The following is an 18,309-nucleotide window of genomic DNA, read 5'->3' as shown; positions in this document are numbered from 1 at the left end:
AAGTCGAAGGAGTGCGCGTGGCTGAAAGGCCTAAGGACTTGGCAGTAGCCTGCGGGTCCTTAAAACGCTCCAAAGTGCTATCTGCCTTACCACCAAAAAGGCGAATGCCATCAAAGGGCATGTCCATCAGAGAGTTCTGGACATCCCCTGAAAAGCCAGTTATCCTCAGCAAGGCGTGACGGCGTAGCGCCACTGTCGTGGAAAACGCTCAGCCCAGTGAGTCGGCAGTGTCAAGGCCACAACGAATCGTTAACTTGGCTGCGTCTCTCCCCTTCTGCAATAGCTTGAGAGAGCACCGTCCGGGCCTCCTCTGGACACTGAGGCAGCACCTGCACCACCGTATCCCACAAAGAGTGGGAATAATGGCCCAAGAGGCATGCGGTGTTCACAGACCGCATCCCTGAACTGGTGCAAGAGAATATCTTCTTCCCAAAGTCCTCCAGTTTCTTGGATTCCCTGTCTGGAGGTGCGGAAGGGAATGCGCTGGGGGACACAGATGCTTGGACAACCAAGCTCTCAGGGGTAGGGTGTTGGGAGAGGAAAATGGGGTCGCTCGGGGCGTGGTGATGGTGTTGGGCCACGTTCCTATCCACAGGAGCCCCGGTGTTAGGCCTGGACCAGGTGCCCAAAAGAACGTCCGAAAGTGCGTCACTGAAGGCCAGCAGCGGCCCCGCAGAGGAAGACGCTGGCCGAAGCACTTCTGTCAGGAGGTTAGTCCTGCCAGCCACTGTAGGGAGCTCGAGGTGGAGAGCCTCAGCGGCCCTACGCAACACCTCTGAATAAGTACCACCCTCCTCCGTAGTCACGGTAGAAGGAGACAGTGCGCCAGGTTCTGGAGAAAAATCCAGTCTACCTGCGTCCTCCAAATCCTCTTCTCAGTCCGGTTCTAACTCGAATTGAGCTGCGAGAGGGTCCTCAGACCCCTACCAGTCCTCCGTAACCTGCGGAGCAGGTGGGAAAGGAGGTGGGTGGATAAAGGGATAGAACTTCCCCATCGGCATCAGAATCGGCGTCGTCGACACCCTTTCCTGGCACAGTGTCCACATCAGGAAGGAAGCCGGGTACGGTACCGATGCCGGTGGAGGTCATATGAGGCCAACCGGCATCGGCTGTGATACAGGCATGGATCCACGGGGGTCTCGCGGCACCGTGGCCGGCGACAACGTCAGGGCCGGAGCTGGCAACTTAGAAAGGCGAGGCCCAACGGGCCATAGTAGGCTAGAATTCCTGCAGCCGGGCCAGAGTCGCCGACGGACCCGGGAAAGGAGGGTAGGCTGTCGGCAACTGTCTAGGCTCCTCCAGAGCCACGGGGGTAGCACCACCCGCACCCTCAGCCGTGTTGCGCGACAGGCTAGGCGAAGAGCGACGCAGCTTCTTTGACTTCTTGTGCTTCGTCTTACCTGACCCCCGAGTGCGAAGACTTCGTTGAACGATTGTGGCGACTCCGCGACCGCTTCCTTGGCCTTCCACGGGACCGGGACCTTGAACGGCACGGAGCCATGTCCCGGGCCTGAAGCAACTTTCGGGACGGCTCCCGCAAAGTTTTCAGAGCCATGGCCTGGCAGTCGGGGCACGACGAGGGGTCATGGTCGCGCCCCAGGCAGTAGAGAGACTGGCCGTGCGGGTCCGTCACCAACATCATGCAGGGACAAGCCTCGCAGGACTTAAAACCGGGCATCCCTATACACCAGGAGTCAGAGACTCAGAAGAACCGACAAAAAGTCTCTAAAAGCTCAGTAAAAAATTGACTGGGGGTTACCGCTCTCTTCGGATCGGTTCTTGTTGGCGCATCTAGGTAGCTCCAGCAACGTCATGTCTGCGACTACAACGCCACTGGCGTACGCAGAGCCACACAACGACGACTACCGACGCGCAGGGGTACTGCTGACAAAAACTTTCCGGATCCAGATTCTAAGGTAAGGAATCTATCACTAACGTGTCTCTTTCAGATTGTACAGTCTGGACAGGTTATAGTGTGAAATATTGGGGCGTATACGATGCGGGACATCCACCACATTTGGCAGATTTACACAGCATACATGGCTATACACTTCCTAAACAGGGTGCATGGACATCTCCCTAATTTTGGCTCGCGTATCACACCCACCACAGTCTAAATAAAGAAAGACTACTTACTTGAAATCTTAGTTCTGCATCGTGGGAAACTTCATGAAAACATTAATTTAGAAAGTTCCTTTATGCAGGGTGCTCAGAACAATTCCAATACATATGGGAGGGTGTATGTTTAAAAGAGTTGAAATCTGGCAGCTTAATATGCAATTACAACCATTACAGCTTATGCAGGCCAATGGTTTCCGAATGTACAATTCTACTCCTAAGAGAGCATTGCAGCACAAGCTCTCCATGTGGCTGTACAGTCCAACACAAAGGTAAAATGGAGAGCTGAAGAGAGGAAATAACTAAACTGATAGGCCAAATAGAAAGAGAAGCTGAAAAAATAACCATCTCCTTAAAGGAGTTAGCAGCTTCCATAATTCTGCAAGCCTTGGGCCGTCGTAGCTCTTTTTGAGGAGCTTGTGCGGATTTACTGATGACAGAAGAACCACTGAAAAGTAGAGACCTAGGAGGCAGGAGGGTTGTTCATGACTTTAATGAACATTCATAGGATTATAAACACAGTAACATTTCCTCCTGAATTATAGGACGTTACATTTTAATGTCAAAGGAATAAAGATTGTTCTAATACCAGTCATGAAAACATCAAAGAGGTTTGAGGACAGCCAGAGGTACTACTGAAGCCATACTAGGAATGGTCCAATTCTAGGCAATATGTGGGAAAAATATGGACAGACTACAATGTAGCAGTTTTACAAAACTCAGTGACTGGAACATTCCTCCACTAAGCAACTGTAGCCCCGTCCCGCTTGTTGAATGAGCGTAGATAACAGAGCACAATGCAATAAATTATTATTCTGAAGATGTGGATGTGGCTAGATATGTAAGAGATAGGTTAACTTACAAAAAGTTGGTTAGATTCCCTAAAGTCTTGATTGGTGTTGGCAAAATGTTAAGACTCGCCTTACATACAAGGAATAGAACGTCCTCTCTGCCAGACAGGAAGGATTACTAAAGCAAATTGGCAAGAAGATTGATTTATGTCAAATTTCAAAACAACCTTTGAGAAGAAGGAAGAAATTTTCTCATAATCACTGTGCTGGAAATAAAAATAGTTTACGTTTCTACAATGGAAAGCAGCAGTGGATTCTCTACTCTATGGGCTGATCTGATGGCCAGATGAAAGGATAATGTTACTTACCCAGTAAGATTCTGTTCTTGGCATGTAGAGCTGTAGATTCACATGCTTTGCATACTCCTGCCATCTAGTGTTGGGTCCAGATGTTTGCAAGTTACCTTTGTTCGAAGAAGTCTTATCTGTAAGAAACATTAGTTAGATTCCTCACCTTAGAATATCCCCAGGCGTCAGGCTGGATCCGGAAAGATTTTTTGTAGCAATACCCATTGCGCGTCGCTAGGCGTCGTCTGCGGCTCCGCGTCCGTCGTTGGCATCATGCGCCGGAGTACTTGGACGCCGCCCTCGCGCGCTGACGTCAGTTCTTGTACATAGCTTTCCGCGCCAGGAATGCAGAGCCATGCTAGAGACCGACACTGGTGCCAAAAAGTCCAGGGCCCTGAACTGGATGGCCTTAACCCTAGATGTCGGTTCGCAGAACGGGGAGGATGGGTGGGTCGGTGAGGAATCTAACTAATGTTTCTTACAGATACATCGTTACCGAAGGTAAGTAACTTGTTCATCTGAAAGAAACACGTTAGTTAGATTCCTCACCTTAGAATAGATACCCCAGCAATACCAACCCCGGTGGTGGGTCTGCAAACCATAATCACACCAGAAAGTCCTGGAGAACAGAACGGCCAAAGAAGCCATCTCTCCGGACTTGGCTGTCCAGGCAATAGTGCTTGGCGAACGTGTGCCGTGAGGCCCACGTCGCCGCCTGACAGATGTCCTGCAAGGTGTAGGAGAGTAGGGTCTGCTTCCTATGGTCACCCCCACTTTTTGCTTTTGCTTTACTGGTTTTCGACTTCGATGTGGCTGTGGGCCTGCTAATCAGACCCACAGCCCAGCTGTTCTCTCTCTAAATTCATACTATGAACTTTAGGTACATAAACCAATTTGTAAGGATCACCTTATGAGTCCCTGTACAGTGTACCTTAGGTACCCAGGGCATAGGTGTACCCTAGGCCTACCAGGGGCTGCAGCATGTATTATGCAACCCCTGGCTGGCCTCCCATCATGACATAACTGGCTGATCACTCAGCTGGGGCAAGGTTGCGTAATCACCCCTTGCTTAGGTATAGTATTCCTATACCTACCTTATATATAGACACATGGGTAATCTGTAAGCCACTCCTATGGCAGGCCTTAACAATCCTGGAGGCAGAGTGCTTGGTAACATGTGAGATGGTGCTCTAGCATGAGCTGAGCCTGTCTGCAGCTCTCGGAACCATGTCCTTATAGCTATGATATCGCCTACCATATACTCTTAAAGTGCCTTATAATCCTCGCGGTTATGGTAACTATGGTTTGGCTTTATCAAAACATGTCGTGTAAGGTGTCTAACACTTTGGAATACTACCCCCACACCATTTCTGGGGATGAGGATATTATCCCTCCCTTCTAGAGGGAGAAGACATGTTGAAACCTACTTACCCGGTTAGAGTTAACCAGAGCCCCAGCATCACAAAATGGATGCTGCTGCCACAGACACAAGTCTGATCTCCTGCTGCTGAGAGTCCTTCCAGCAAGGGAGGCTTGGACAATAGGTTTCCTGCCTTGGGAGGTGCTAGCACCACCCCAGACAGGACTTAGTGTATTGGGGCAGGGAGGGATGAAAGAAATGAGACACTGCCTGGGGCACACAAGGTGTCCCATTCATAGCCCGGTTCAAACCGGTGCTGGGGCACTCCAGCCCCAGCCCTGGTGCGAAACTGGACAAAGGGAAGGGGGTGTAACCACCCACCTTCTCTGGTCCCACCCATAGGAGGGACCTAACAGGTAATCCAGCCCCCCAGATTAGTATAAAAGTGGGAGCTGAGTCCCTAGGACTTTAGATTATCCTGAACTGAAACTAGACACAAAACTCTGGACCTTCGACATTCGACGACAAGAAGACTGAAGAATCTCCCTTGTGGCCAAGGAGTGGCCACCCTGTGCAAACAGGCACCATCAAGCGACCTGCCGTTTGCTTTGCCCAAGTTCTACGAGGAACCGACTGCAGAGCCCGACCAGCGCCTTGACTTCCAGACTTCTCCGACCCCGATCCACATCCACAGCAGAGCTGAGATCCGTGGAGGCGACGAGAGACGTGGGACCGGCTACCTGGGGAAAACTGGCGAGTAGCTTCCAGCGCAGCTTCTGAGGCATCCTCGAAGTTGTGCTCTGGGGATTGAGAAGCCCCAACCCCAAGCACCATCTGCACCGAAGATCAGCCCTCCACACTCCACGAGTCCTGCGTGGGGCCCTTCTGCATTTTCTTGCTCGACGCGTCTGTCCGGTTGCTGGCCCGTTGGCTAGTAGCCTCAGTGACGATGAACCCTTAACTTTCCACCACTGGTTTGGCTCCTCCAGACTGGCTCCTGCTTCCCTGTGAAAGAGAAGCACCTCAGACCTTCCTGGTCTGCACCTGAAGCGAATTTCGATTTCTGCGTGGGTTGCCTTTGCCAAGGCTTGTTGACTCCAATCGGGACGTCGACTCCGCCATCAGCAAGATCCTTCGTGGGACAGCTCGTATCCTGGTTCTGGTCATCCTCGACGCATCCTGGTCCACGTGGCTGCAGAGACAAGCTTCAAGACATCACCTGTGTTCTCCATGACATCGCCTGGTACCTTCCTGGTTCCACCCTGGTTCCACCCGATCACTGGCTAGTGACCCAGACTTTGTCCCCTCTGCTTTCAGGTGTTCTTCCTTCAAGATCCATCCTTGGGTCCACCGGACATCTTCCTCCTGGCCGCCCGCCAGCATCTTTTCTTCAGGCATCCATAGGATCCAGCGACGACACCCGACACATCTTCACACCTATGCACCCGTCTCCTGTGGGTGAGGTAACGCGAGTACTCCGGTGCTCCAGTGGATATTGACTATCCAAGTGTCTAAGTCTTTAGTTGCTTCATCCTAGTTACTTCGGAAGTGTCCTTATTCTTCCTATTTCTAACTACTACATTCCTATTGACTTTAATGTAACCCGCCTGAGTGTCTCCACACTGCACACGCTTCCCGTGGGCCTCCCACTTCCTAACTATTGGTAGTGTAGTGTAGCCCCAGCGATTCCCTAGGTCCTAGGCCTACTCCCTGTTCGTGACGTGGTACTTATACCACTTTCTTAGTATATGGTTTGCGTGGCCCCCGGGCCTAACTGAATTTTTAATGTGTAACTTAAAGTATGCTACTTAAGAAATTGTTTGTACTTAGACCTCAACTCATAAAGAGTGCTGAGGGTATATGTTAGAATAAATACATTCTACTTTTATATATACCTGGTGTGGTGTCCTTTCATTTGGTATTCAAGGGATTGTGATGGTATAACGGCTGGCTTCACATGCCATACAGAGTTTAGCCTAAGACTGCTCTTGTCCATGCTACCACTAGGATAGCTGGTCTATAAGGTTGACTTAACAACCAATCACCATAAGGGTTGTTTGAACTGATACAGGGTGTACACTAGAACTAGTGACATCATATATCAGGCCAACTTCTCACACAAGGGAACTCCCCGTCCCAGGGCAGTTGTCGCCGCTGTGGCCCGGGTGGAATGGGCTCTCAGCCCAACAGGAGGGTCCTTTTTCGCCAAGGAGTAACAAACCTTTATACACAATACGACCCACCGTGAGATGGTCCGCTTCTGTACAGCCCCCCCGCTAATTCGCACCTACGTATCCAACAAAAAGTTGGTCGTCCACCCGGAACTGTCTGGTGCGGTCCAAATAAAAGGAGAGCGCACGTTTGGGGTCCAGACGGTGGAGCCTCTCTTCCTCTTTCGAAGGATGCGGAGACGGAAAGAAGGTGGGCAATGTGACAGATTGCCCGATGTGAAAGGGGGGTCACCACTTTCAGGAGAAAAGAAGGACGAGTCCGGAAGACAACCTTGTCCGGATGAACAGAAAGAAAAGGAGGCTTAGATGACAGAGCCTGGAGCTCACTCACCCGTCTAGCTGAGGTGATAGCTACCAGGAAAGCAGTCTTAAGAGTCAGAAGACGAAGGGGACAATTGTGAAGAGGCTCAAAGGGAGCGCACATCAGAAAGGTAAAGACAAGATTCAAATCCCACTGAAGCATTACGAAGGGGACAGGAGGGAACATGTGAGTAATGCCTTTAAGAAAACGCGAAACAGGGGATTTGAAAAGAGAAGGCTGATCAGGAAGCCGTAAGAAAGCAGAGATCGCAGAAAGATAACCATTCAAGGTGCCCAGAGCAGAGCCCTGCTGGGCCAAAGAAAGAAGAAAGAGGAGAACCTCAGAAAGCGGGGCGGAAAGGGGATCCACAGCCTTTGCTGTGCACCATGCCACAAATTTGTTCCACCTGCAGGCGTATTCCGATTTCGTGGAGGGACGCCTGGCTGCCAGACTCACATTGCAGACTTCAGGAGGCAAGTCAAATGGCATCAACTGTCGCCGCTCAATCTCCACGCATGGAGGTGGAGTCTGGACAGGTTCGGGTGGAGGACCGTCCCCTGCTGCTGCGACAGAAGGTCCTCCTGAAGAGGCAGTCGTACCGGAGGATCAATTGACATACTGAGTAGCTCGGGATACCAGTACCTTCGTGCCCAATCCGGAGCCACTAAGATGACTTGGGCTCGGTCGCGCCTGATCTTCTTCAGCACTCTGGGCAGAAGTGGTATAGGCGGAAAGGCGTACAACAGACCACAACTCCACTCCAACGCGCAGAACTGCTGACATTGCGCGTTCTCTTCGGTGGCGAATAGATCTAACCAAGGCTCTCCCCACTGCAGAAAGAGACCTTGCGCCACGTCCGAGTTCAGACGCCATTCGTGATCCATCATGCACCGGCGGCTGAGTTAGTCTGCTCTGGCGTTCAGAGAGTCCGCCAGATGTTGAACCACCAGGATGATGCCCTGGTGTTCCAGCCATGTCCAGAGGCGCAGAGCCTCCTGACAAAGGGTCCACGACCCCACCCCGCCCTGTTTGTTGCAATACCACAGGGCGGTGGTGTTGTCCGTGAACACCTGCACAACACTTCCCCGGACAGAGGGAAGGAAGGTTTTCAGTGCAAGCCGGATCGCTCTCAGCTCCAACAAGTTGATATGGAGTTGAGATTCCGCCGGAGACCAGAGGCCTCTGATCTCCGCCTCTCCCATATGGCCCTCCCCCCATCCCAGGAGGGATGCATCCGTCACTACTATGTGCTCCGGTTGGGGTAGGGAGAGGCATCTGCCCCTGACCCAATCGCGGTCCGTGAGCCACCACTGCAACTGTTTCGCAGTGCTCTCCGAGATCAAGACATGGTCGGACAGGATGCTGCGATGCTGGGCCCACTGAAACTTCAGGTCCCACTGCAGAGCCCGCATTCGCCACCTGGCGTAATGCACCAACAGGATGCAGGAGGCTATCAGCCCCAGAAGCCGCAGCACCAACCTGACCGAAACCCATGATAAGAGGCCGAAAGATGGGAATCAGAGCCTGAATATCCCGGACCCGCTGTTCCGGAAGATAGGCCCGGAACTGCGCCGAATCTAGGACCGCTCCGATGCAGAGGAGCTTCTGGGAGGGTCTCAGGTGTGACTTCGGCACATTGATGGAGAACCCCAGCAAATGCAGGTCGTCGGCCGTAGTCTGGAGGTGGGAGACGACTGCCTGGGGCGAGCCCGCCTTCAACAGCCAGTCGTCGAGATATGGGAAGACTGGAACCCCTGATCTGCGCAGATGAGCTGCGACCACCGCCATCACTTTCGTGAACACCCGAGGGGCACTGGTGATGCGAAGGGGAGCACGGTGAACTGAAAGTGCTCATGACCCACCGTGAACCGCAGGTAACGCCGGTGGGCCGGCAGGACGGGGATGTGAAAATAGGCATCCTGCAAGTCCAACGCTACCATCCAGTCTCCAGGGTCGAGGGCAGCCAGAACCTGAGCTAAAGTGAGCATCTTGAACCGTTCTTTCCGGAGGAAGGCATTGACGCTCCTGAGGTCCAAGATAGGGCGTAGGCCCCCTTTGCCCTTCTTGGGAACCAGAAAGTAGTGGGAATAGCAACAACGACCTACTTCTGGACCAGGAACGCGCTCGACGGCCTCTTTGGCCAAGAGGGCCGTAACTTCCTCTCGCAGAAGATTCAAGTGATCCCCCGACATACGGTGGCACAGCTGAGGGGTTGTCTCGAATGTGAGGGAGTAGCCCCCTCGGACGATTTGCAGCACCCACCTGTCCGATGTGATGGATCGCCCGTGGAGCAGGTGATGGCGAACTCTGCCGCCCACTGGCGTGGAATGGGCCTGAAAGCTCGGACTAGGAGGGCTTTGAGGCGGATGCTGCCGGGGTGGATGTGGACTGACCGGCACGTTGTCCTCCAGTACCGCCTCGGCGGAATCCACGTCTGCGACCGTGTGCAGGTTGGGTCTGCGGCCGGTGGCTAGGCGGCCGTGAGGAGGTGCCCCTTCCTTGGCCACGAAAGGCGGAAGTTTGCGGCCGCGGAGCCGAGAGACCCAAGGACTTGGCCGTAGCCCGGGAGTCCTTGAAACGAGCCAGCGCACTATCCGCCTTCTCACCAAAAAGGCGAGTGTCATCAAAGGGCTTATCCATGAGGGTACTCTGGACATCCCCCGAGAAAGACGTGGACCGCAGCCAGGCGTGGCGCCGGAGCGCCACCGTGGTGGAAATCGCCCTACCCAGCGAGTCCGTGGTGTCTAGTCCACACCGTATGGCATGTCGTGCCGCATCTCGCCCGTCAGCATGCGCCTGGGCGAGTCGTGTCCGGGCCACCTCCGGGGACAGGGGCAGCACATCCTCCACCGCCTCCCACAGAGAGTGGGAGAAACGGTCCAAGAGGCAAGCAGTGTTTGAAGACCGCAGGCCCGAACTCAGGGAAGAGAACAGCTTCTTTCCGAACTGTTCCAACCTCTTGGATTCCCGATCCAGAGGAGCGGACGGCAAGGAGGACTGGGAAGTTGAGGCCTGGATAACTAGACTCTCGGGGGTGGGGTGTTGGGACAGGAAACTGGGGTCGCGTGGCGCCGGGCCACGTTCCGATCCACAGGAGGAACTGTGGAGGGCTTGGACCAAGTGCCCTGCAGAACGTCAATGAGGGCCTCATTGAACTGCAGCAGAGGCTCTGTGGAGCTTGCCGACGGTTGAAGCACCTCTGTGAGGATGTTAGTCCTCACGGCCACAGCAGGAAACTCGAGCCCCAGGGCTTTGGCCGCCTTGCGCAGCACCACTGAGAAAGCTGCACCTTCCTCCGAGGCCACAGTCGGAGGAGAGATGAAACCAGAGTCCGGGGAGGTGTCCGGACCACTGGCATCCCCCAGTTTGTCTGCCCAGTCCTGTGAAAGTTGGGCCTGTCTGGCCATAGGGTCCTCATACCCCTCCCAGTCGCTCCCGGAGGTGGAACCGGTGTCGGCGCCGGCGGAGGAGGCGTCGTGAGGTCGACCCGCGCCGGCAGAGATCCAGGCCTGGATCCCTCTGGGACCTGCAGCGTCGGGACCGAAGTAGTCGACGGCACCAGGGCCGGAGCCGCCGGCACGAGATGTCGCCTAGTAGAGCCCGCAGGGCCCGAAGGCACGCCGGGAGAGCCAGGCCCCTCATGGCCGAGAGGGAAGCACTGACCTCCGCCGGAGTTGCGTCAGTCCCATGGACTGGCAGGTATGGAGACGGATGCGGCTCCGATGGAGCCACGGGGGTGGGACCACCCTGACCCTCGGTTGAGTCGTGTGACCGGCGAGCGGTGTCGCCTCTTGGACTTCTTAGATCGCTTCGACTTACCCGAAGACTTCGAGCCCGACGAGCGAATGGTGGCTGCGGCTCCGCGACCGGTCCTTGGACCTCCTCCTGGACCGGGACCGTGAACTGCGCAGAGCCGAGTGCCGAAGCTCGTGAAGCTTACGGGACCGCTCCCGCCTAGCTTTCGAGGTGAAGGCCTGACAATCGAGGCACGACTCCGCGTCGTGGTCGACCCCCAGGCAGTAAAGGCACCGGCGATGGTGGTCTGTCACCGACATCAGTCGATGACAGGAGTCACAGGCTTTAAACCCAGGCATCCTACCGGCACCAGAGTCAAGTCGACAGAAGACCAAAAAGAGTCAAAAAAGTTTAGTCAAAAAGTGACCAAGGGGTAAGCTCTTCCCAGATCGGCGCTGTCTGGCGCGGAAAAAAGAAGAACTGACGTCAGCGCGCGAGGGCGGCGTCTAAGTACTCCGATGACGTCATTCCGGCGCACGACGCCAACGACGGACGCGGAGCCGCAGACGACACCTAGCGACGCGCAAGGGGTATTGCTACAAAAAATCTTTCCGGATCCAGCCTGACGCCTGGGGATATTCTAAGGTGAGGAATCTAACTAACGTGTTTCTTTCAGAGACAGTGTTTTAAGTACTGCTTGGCCTACATTTGCCTGTTGTCTCGCAAACACCTCTATGCAATAGTGTTTGGTGAATGTGTGCGGTGGAGACCATGTTACTGCCTTACAAATGTCGGCTAGGGGAATATTCCCTAAGAAGGCCATAGTAGCCCCTATCTTGCGAGTGGAATGCACTTAAGAGGTATAATCAAAGTTCTTTTTGCTCTGGCATAACATGTTTGGATACATTTTACAATTCATCTTACAATACCCAACTTAGATATGGGATTGCCTTGGTGTGGTGTGGTGCAGAAAAAGCAACAAATATCTGCTTTGTTTTCTGAAATTCTTTGGTTCTTTCTACGTAATACAGTAGAGCTCTTCTAACATCAAGTGTGTGAAGAGCTCGTTCTGCTACAGAATCAGGTTGAACAAAGAACACAGGTAACTCAACTGATTTATTGATATGAAAGGCAGAAACTACCTTAGGGAGAAATTTAGGATTGGATCGAAGAACCACCCTATTTTGTGAAGTTGAAAGAAAGGCTCTTGTATAGTTAATGCCTGAAGTTCACCAACTCTCCTTAGTGAGGTTGTTGCTATGAGGTAAACAACCTTCCATGAGAGGAACTGTAACTGACATTTATGCACGGGTTCAAAAGGTGGACCCATTAGCCTTGTAAGGACTATGTTTAAGTTCCACTCTGGTGCAGGGGGAACTCTTGGTGGTTTCAACCTTTTTAATCCTTCTATGAAGGCTTTAATCACTGGTACTCTGAATAGAGAGAAGTGTTGTCTAATCTGCAGGTATGCGGCTACTGCTGCTAGGTGTAAACTAATGGATGTGCAAGCCAATCCAGATTGTTGTAAATGCAACAGATAGCAAACAGTAAACAATGTTCTGTACAGAAGCATCAAATGGATGGATATTGTTGTTTTTACAATAGATAACCTGGTTCTATTTTGCTGCATAACATGCTCTAGTAGTAGGCTTTCTAGCGTCTTTGAGAATATTCATACAGTCTGGTGGTAGATTAAATAACCAAACTGACTTCAGGAGCCAAATCGCTAGGTTGAGTTCTTTGGGATTTGGATGTCTGATTTCTCCATGGCTGAGTGAGGAGACTGGGTGTGAGATGTCGTTTTTGACGTGGAATCACCGACAGTTCTAACAGAGTGGTGTACCAAGGTTGACAAGTCCATGAGGGGGTTACTAAAATCAGTGTGAGGGATGTTTGTCTGAGCTTCCGAATCTGTAATGGAATGAGTGGGAGAGGCGGAAAAGCGCAGGCAAATGTCCCTGACCAATTCATCCATAGAGCATTGCCTTTGGATAGGTGGTGTGGGAACCTGGATACTGAAGTTTGGGCATTTTATGTTGTGTACTGTGGCAAACAGATCTATCTGTGGAAATCCCCATTATTGGAAGTAGGGAAGAAGAACTTGGGGATGAAGTTACCACTTGTGAACTTGCTGCTTGTGTCTGCTGAGCAGGTCGGCAATTTGACTGCCTACTCCTGGAAGGTGCTCTGCTAGGAGGTACATTTTGTGACAAATTGCCCAATTCCAAATGCTTTGTGCAAGGCGCGACAGCTGGAGAGTGTGTGTCCCTCCCAGTTTCTGTGGATAGTACATTGCAGTCACGTCTGTACGGACTAGGACCGTTTTTCCTACAAGTTGAGTGTGAAAAGCTGTGAGTGCTAGGAACACTGCTGGAAGTTCCAGGAAGTTTATGTGCCGACATTTGTGATTGTCTGACAACAGCCCTTGTACTGTGTAATATTGGAGATGGGCACCACAACCGGTTAAAGATGCGTTTGCTGTGAGTAAAGTCTGTGGAATCGGGTCTATGAAGGGCTGCCCTTTTGATAAGTTTTGAGGTTTCCACCACTGCAGAGAGCGATGGATGCGGCCGTCTACCAACACTAGATCGGTTCATTGACCCTGTGACTGATTCCACTGACGCGCGAGACATTCTTGCAGAGGACGCATGTGAAGCCTTGAATGAGGTACGATTGCAATGCAGGATGCCATCATTCCCAGCAGTTGCATGAAGACTCTGGCTTGCAATGTTTGATTGCGCCGAAATTGTGGTACTGTGGGTTTAATTCTGTGAATCCTGGCTACATTGGGAAAGGCTAGAGCTTTAAGAGTGTTGAGAGAAGCTCATAGATAAAAGGGGAAGTACTTGTTGAAGAGTCACCATGTGAACGTGCTCTGATCGTATGTACTTGTTTAACTCTTCGAGAACCAAAATAGGTCAAGGAGCCATCCTTTTTAGGAATCAGAAAGTAAAGGGAATAAACCCCTGACCCTTGGTATTGAAGTGGGACTGGTTCTATAGCCCCTTTGAGTAACAGAGATTGCACTTCTTGTTGAAGTAAGTGCTGGTGGTCTGGTGACAATTTGTGATATCGAGGTGGAATGTTTGAAGGATTGTTGGTAAGCTCCAGGCAACAACCATGTTGGATAATTCCAAGCACCCATTTGTCGGTTATCAATTCCCAAATGGGGAGAATGTCTTGGAAGTCTTCCTCCGACAGGTGTGAAATAGTTGGATGGAAGAGTGGGGAACTCACTGTTTATTTGGGGAAAGGGAACTGCGGAGTGTGGTGTTTTTACCTCTGCCCCTGGGACTATATCCCCTATAACCTCCTCTGAAAAATCCTCTTGTAAAAGATGATTGGGAATTCCCCTTGTTGAAGGAAGTTTTTTTGGTCTGTCCCTGGGGGCTTGGACCCTCCCCTGTAAAAGAAGCACCGAAAGGATCCTCTATTTGAGGGAGATTGAAGCGCTCCCATCGATTTTGCAACATCAGTGTCTTTTTTTCACTTTTTTGAGCGCTTGATCAACTTCAAGGCCAAAAAGATTTTTCTTGTCAAAAGGTATGTTGAGAACGAATTGTTGGACTTCAGGTTTGAACCCTGAAATCTGTAATCAGACATGTCTTCGGAGTAGGATGCTAGTATTCATCTCTCTAGCTGCAGTGTCTGCTGCATCTAGACCACATCTAATAGAACCGCTGGAAGGAAAACGCTACTTACCTAGTATGCATCTGTTCTTGGCATGTAGAGCTGTAGATTCATATACTTGCATAGATCGTCATCTGGTTTTGGGCTCGGATGTTTGCACTTTGTTTTGGTCTTCGAATAAGTCTTTGTAGTCACAAGATAGGTGATTGCTCCCTGGGGTGACAGTGCGCAAGGGCATCGACTTCATCTCCAGATTGTTTTGGCCATAAAGGGTGATGATGGAGTTAGTAAGAAATAGAAAGAGATGCCCATGTGTGTTGTATCTAAGTGAGATAGTACTGCAACAGATGGAGGTACCCGGGTGGGCGTATATGAATCTACAGCTCTACATGCCAAGAACAGATGCATACTAGTAAGTAGCATTTTCCGTTCGATGCATAGGAGCTGTAGATTATATACTTGCATAGACTATACAGCAGTTATCTCCCAAGCGGTGGCTAACCTGTATATGTTACAGTGGTTTGAAATAGTGTTTTGAGAACAGCCTGGCCCACACAAACTTGTTTTGCTTGCACATCTACACAATAGTGTTTTGTGAAAGTGTGCGGTGTAGACCAAGTTCCTGCTTTGCAGATGTTATCTAGAGGAATGTTCCCAAAGAAAGCCATAGAAGCCCCTAGTTTGCGTGTGGAATGAGCTCTAGGAGGAATAGTTAATGTACGTTTGGCTTTAAGATAGCATATCTGGATGCACATAACAATCCACCTTGCAATCCCTGCTTTTGAGATGGGATTGCCTTTATGAGGTGGGGAGAAAGCCACAAAGTTGTTTAGTTTTTCTAAAGGATTTGGTTCTTTCAATGTAGTAGAGAATTGCTCTTTTAACGTCTAGTGTGCGAAGAGCTCGTTCTGCCACCGAGTGTGGTTGAGGGAAAAAAACTGGGAGCTCAACAGACTGGTTAAGGTGGAAGGCAGACAACTTTAGGTACAAATTTCAGGTTAGTCCTAAGAACCACTTTGTTATGATGGATTTGCAAAAATAGTTCTTGTATGGTTAATACCTGGAGTCCACTAACTGTTCTAAGAGATGTGATGGCATCCAGGAAGGCTACTTTCCAAGTGAGGTACTGTAATTCGCATTTGTGTAGAGGTTCAAATGGGGGACCTATGAATCTGGTAAGGACAATAGTTAGATTCCATACCAGTGAGGGTAGAGCTCTGGGTGGAATTATTCTTTTAAGTCCTTCCATAAATGCTTTGATAGCGGGTACTCTAAACAAAGACAAGTGTCTGTTTTGTAGATAAGCTGCTATTGCAGCGAGATGTAGTCTTATGGATGTATATGCTAGGTTACAGTGTTGTGGGTGCAAGAGATAACAGATAATGTTTTGAATAGAAGCATCTAGTGTATTGATTTTGTTATTTGTACAGTAAATTACAAATCTTTTCCACTTTGCAGCGTAGCATGCTCTGGTGGTAGGACGTCTAGCCTCTGTAATGATGTTCATACAGTCTGGCCGGAGATTAAGGTAGCCAAACTCTAAGAGTGCCAGATCGCAAGGTTGAGTTGACTGGGACCTGGATGCCTTATCTTTCCATGGTTCTGAGTGAGAAGCTTGGGTGAGAGGTGTAGCTTTTGATTAGGAACTACTGATAGTTCTAAGAGGGTTGTGAACCATGGTTGTCGGGCCCATGTTGGAGCAACCAGGATCATTGTGAGGGAACGCGGTTTGAGTTTCTGAACCACTAGCGGAATGAGTGGGAGAGGTGGAAAAGCGTAAGCAAATTTGCCTGACCAGTTCATCCATAGCGCATTGCCTTTGGACAATGGGTGTGGATAACTGGACGCGAAGCTTGGGCATTTTGCGTTTTGGTGTGTGCCGAACTGATCTATTTCTGGGTGGCCCCACATGTGAAAGAATGGAAGAAGAACTTGAGGATAAAGTTCCCATTCGTGGATCCACTGTGTTTGACGACTGAGCAGATCTGCAATCTGATTGTGTACTCCTGGGAGGTGTTCTGCAGGGAGATATAGTTTTTGCAGAATGGCCCATCTCCATATGCTTTGAGCTAGGTGTGGAAGCTGTAGAGAGTGTGCCCCCCCCCCCCCTCCCCACCGTTTCTGTATGTAGTACATTGCTGTCATGTCTGTACGGACCAGGACAGCTCTGCCTACCAGATGTATTTGAAAGGATTTTCAATGCCAGACAAATTGCCAATATTTTCAGGTAATTTATGTGGAATTGTTTTTGCGGAGGGGTCCATATGCCCTGAATGGTATGGTTTTGAAGATAAGCTCCCCAGACGGTGAGTAATGCGTCTGCTGTTAGCACTATCTGTGGAACCGGGTCGAGGAACGGCCACCCTTTGGAAAGGTTTTGTGTGTTCCACCACTGCAGAGCGAGATTTGTGCAGCTGTCCACCAACACCAGATCTGTTAGCTGACCTGGAGCCTGGTTCCACTGATGTGCCAAACACTCTTGTAAGGGACACATTTGGAGTCTTGCATAAGGGACGATGAGAATGCAAGAGGCCATCATCCCAATTAACTGCATGAACACTCGAGTGTTGAGGCTGAAATTGTGATATTAGCCCCAATGGCCTACGTCGAAGATCTAGGTCGAGGATTTTTGTATTTTCCTTAGATGCACGTCAAAAGGGAAACGAGATCTAAACAATATCGTTGAGTGGTGCGGAATTGCGTGTCAAAGGGAGGTTCAAGAACGACACTGACCCGGAGCGCAGCAAATCACATAAGAACCCGATGGCGGAAAAAAACGAGATGGAGTCGATGCCCATGCGCACTATTACCCTAAGGAGGAGTCACCTATCTTGTGACTGCAAAGACTTCTTCGAAGACAAAAACAAAGTGCAAACATCCAAGCCCAACACCAGATGGCGATCTATGCTAGTATATAATCCACTGCTCATATGCCTCGAACGGGTCTTAACCCCGAACTCTATTTGCATTCATTTGGATTAGCAGGGCAGACCAATTGGCTGCGAGGCTCTTTTTCATGTGGTTCTAGGCACTTAAAGGCTACTAGGAAGTATCCTCTGTGGCTACTGTTAATTATGCCTTAGGTCTACAAAGCTGGAGCACTCCAAACTGAACAGCCAAATTACTTTTACACTTTTGAGTCTCGGGTAGTGATGGTGAGCAATGCAGGTTTGCTCCAGAAAATGGAGATAGTTAGAAACTCAGATTCACTGTGTCACAGTGAATAGCAATCAATAACATCAAATAATATAGGCAAATGACTTTAACAAGCAAATACATAAAACAGCTAAAGTTTAGCTAAACATTTAAAACAAGAAGGTGAGAAGACATTCTCAGTTTTTTTTGCTAACAGCAGGTTTTACTTTTCCGGCAATCCAGAAATCCAACCTGCTTATAAAGAGAATCCTCCATCAAATCAGGTTGTATCCTTCCTTACCTGACAGATTTGCCCAGGATATGCTTGTAGAAGGAGCGTGTGAAGTAGCACTCAAGCAACCGGTTGTCATACACCGCCTTTGCCACAATGCGGCCCACAAATTTGAAGTAGCTGAGGTGGTTGGGGTTGCAGTGTGACGATGGGTTTATCGTATAGGTGACACGGTCACCAGGAGAGGTACGAAACAAGGCATACATGGGATTGAACATCTCCCGGGATATGATCATGTACCACTCCCGCAGCAGGCCTCCAGCATCTTGCCCTTCCTCGCCTTCAAACACGATGTACCTACAAATGACAAGAAATGGGATATGAGACTGCTGCTGGCGAGGTCAGATGCACCCATGAGCTACAGTCCCA

The 18,309-nt window shown here is 50.5% G+C and overlaps 1 protein-coding gene across 5 annotated transcripts in view; it reads right to left on the bottom strand.

Moving 5' to 3' along the window:
• HUWE1 (HECT, UBA and WWE domain containing E3 ubiquitin protein ligase 1) overlaps window positions 1–18,309 on the bottom strand; it is a 1,878,220-nt gene that overhangs the window by 103,354 nt on the left and 1,756,557 nt on the right. For all 5 annotated transcript variants that reach the window (XM_085629865.1, XM_085629862.1, XM_085629866.1 and 2 more), the window contains one exon: window positions 17,950–18,237. In XM_085629865.1, coding sequence (XP_085485991.1) covers window positions 17,950–18,237 — 288 coding nt within the window. The remainder of the gene's footprint in view (window positions 1–17,949; window positions 18,238–18,309) is intronic.

Source organism: Triturus cristatus, chromosome 10, assembly GCF_964204655.1.
Source record: "Triturus cristatus chromosome 10, aTriCri1.1, whole genome shotgun sequence".
NCBI classification, from domain to species: domain Eukaryota; kingdom Metazoa; phylum Chordata; class Amphibia; order Caudata; family Salamandridae; genus Triturus; species Triturus cristatus.
The sequence above is the reverse complement of the archived record's forward strand: the minus strand, read 5'-3'. Positions and strand labels throughout refer to the sequence as shown.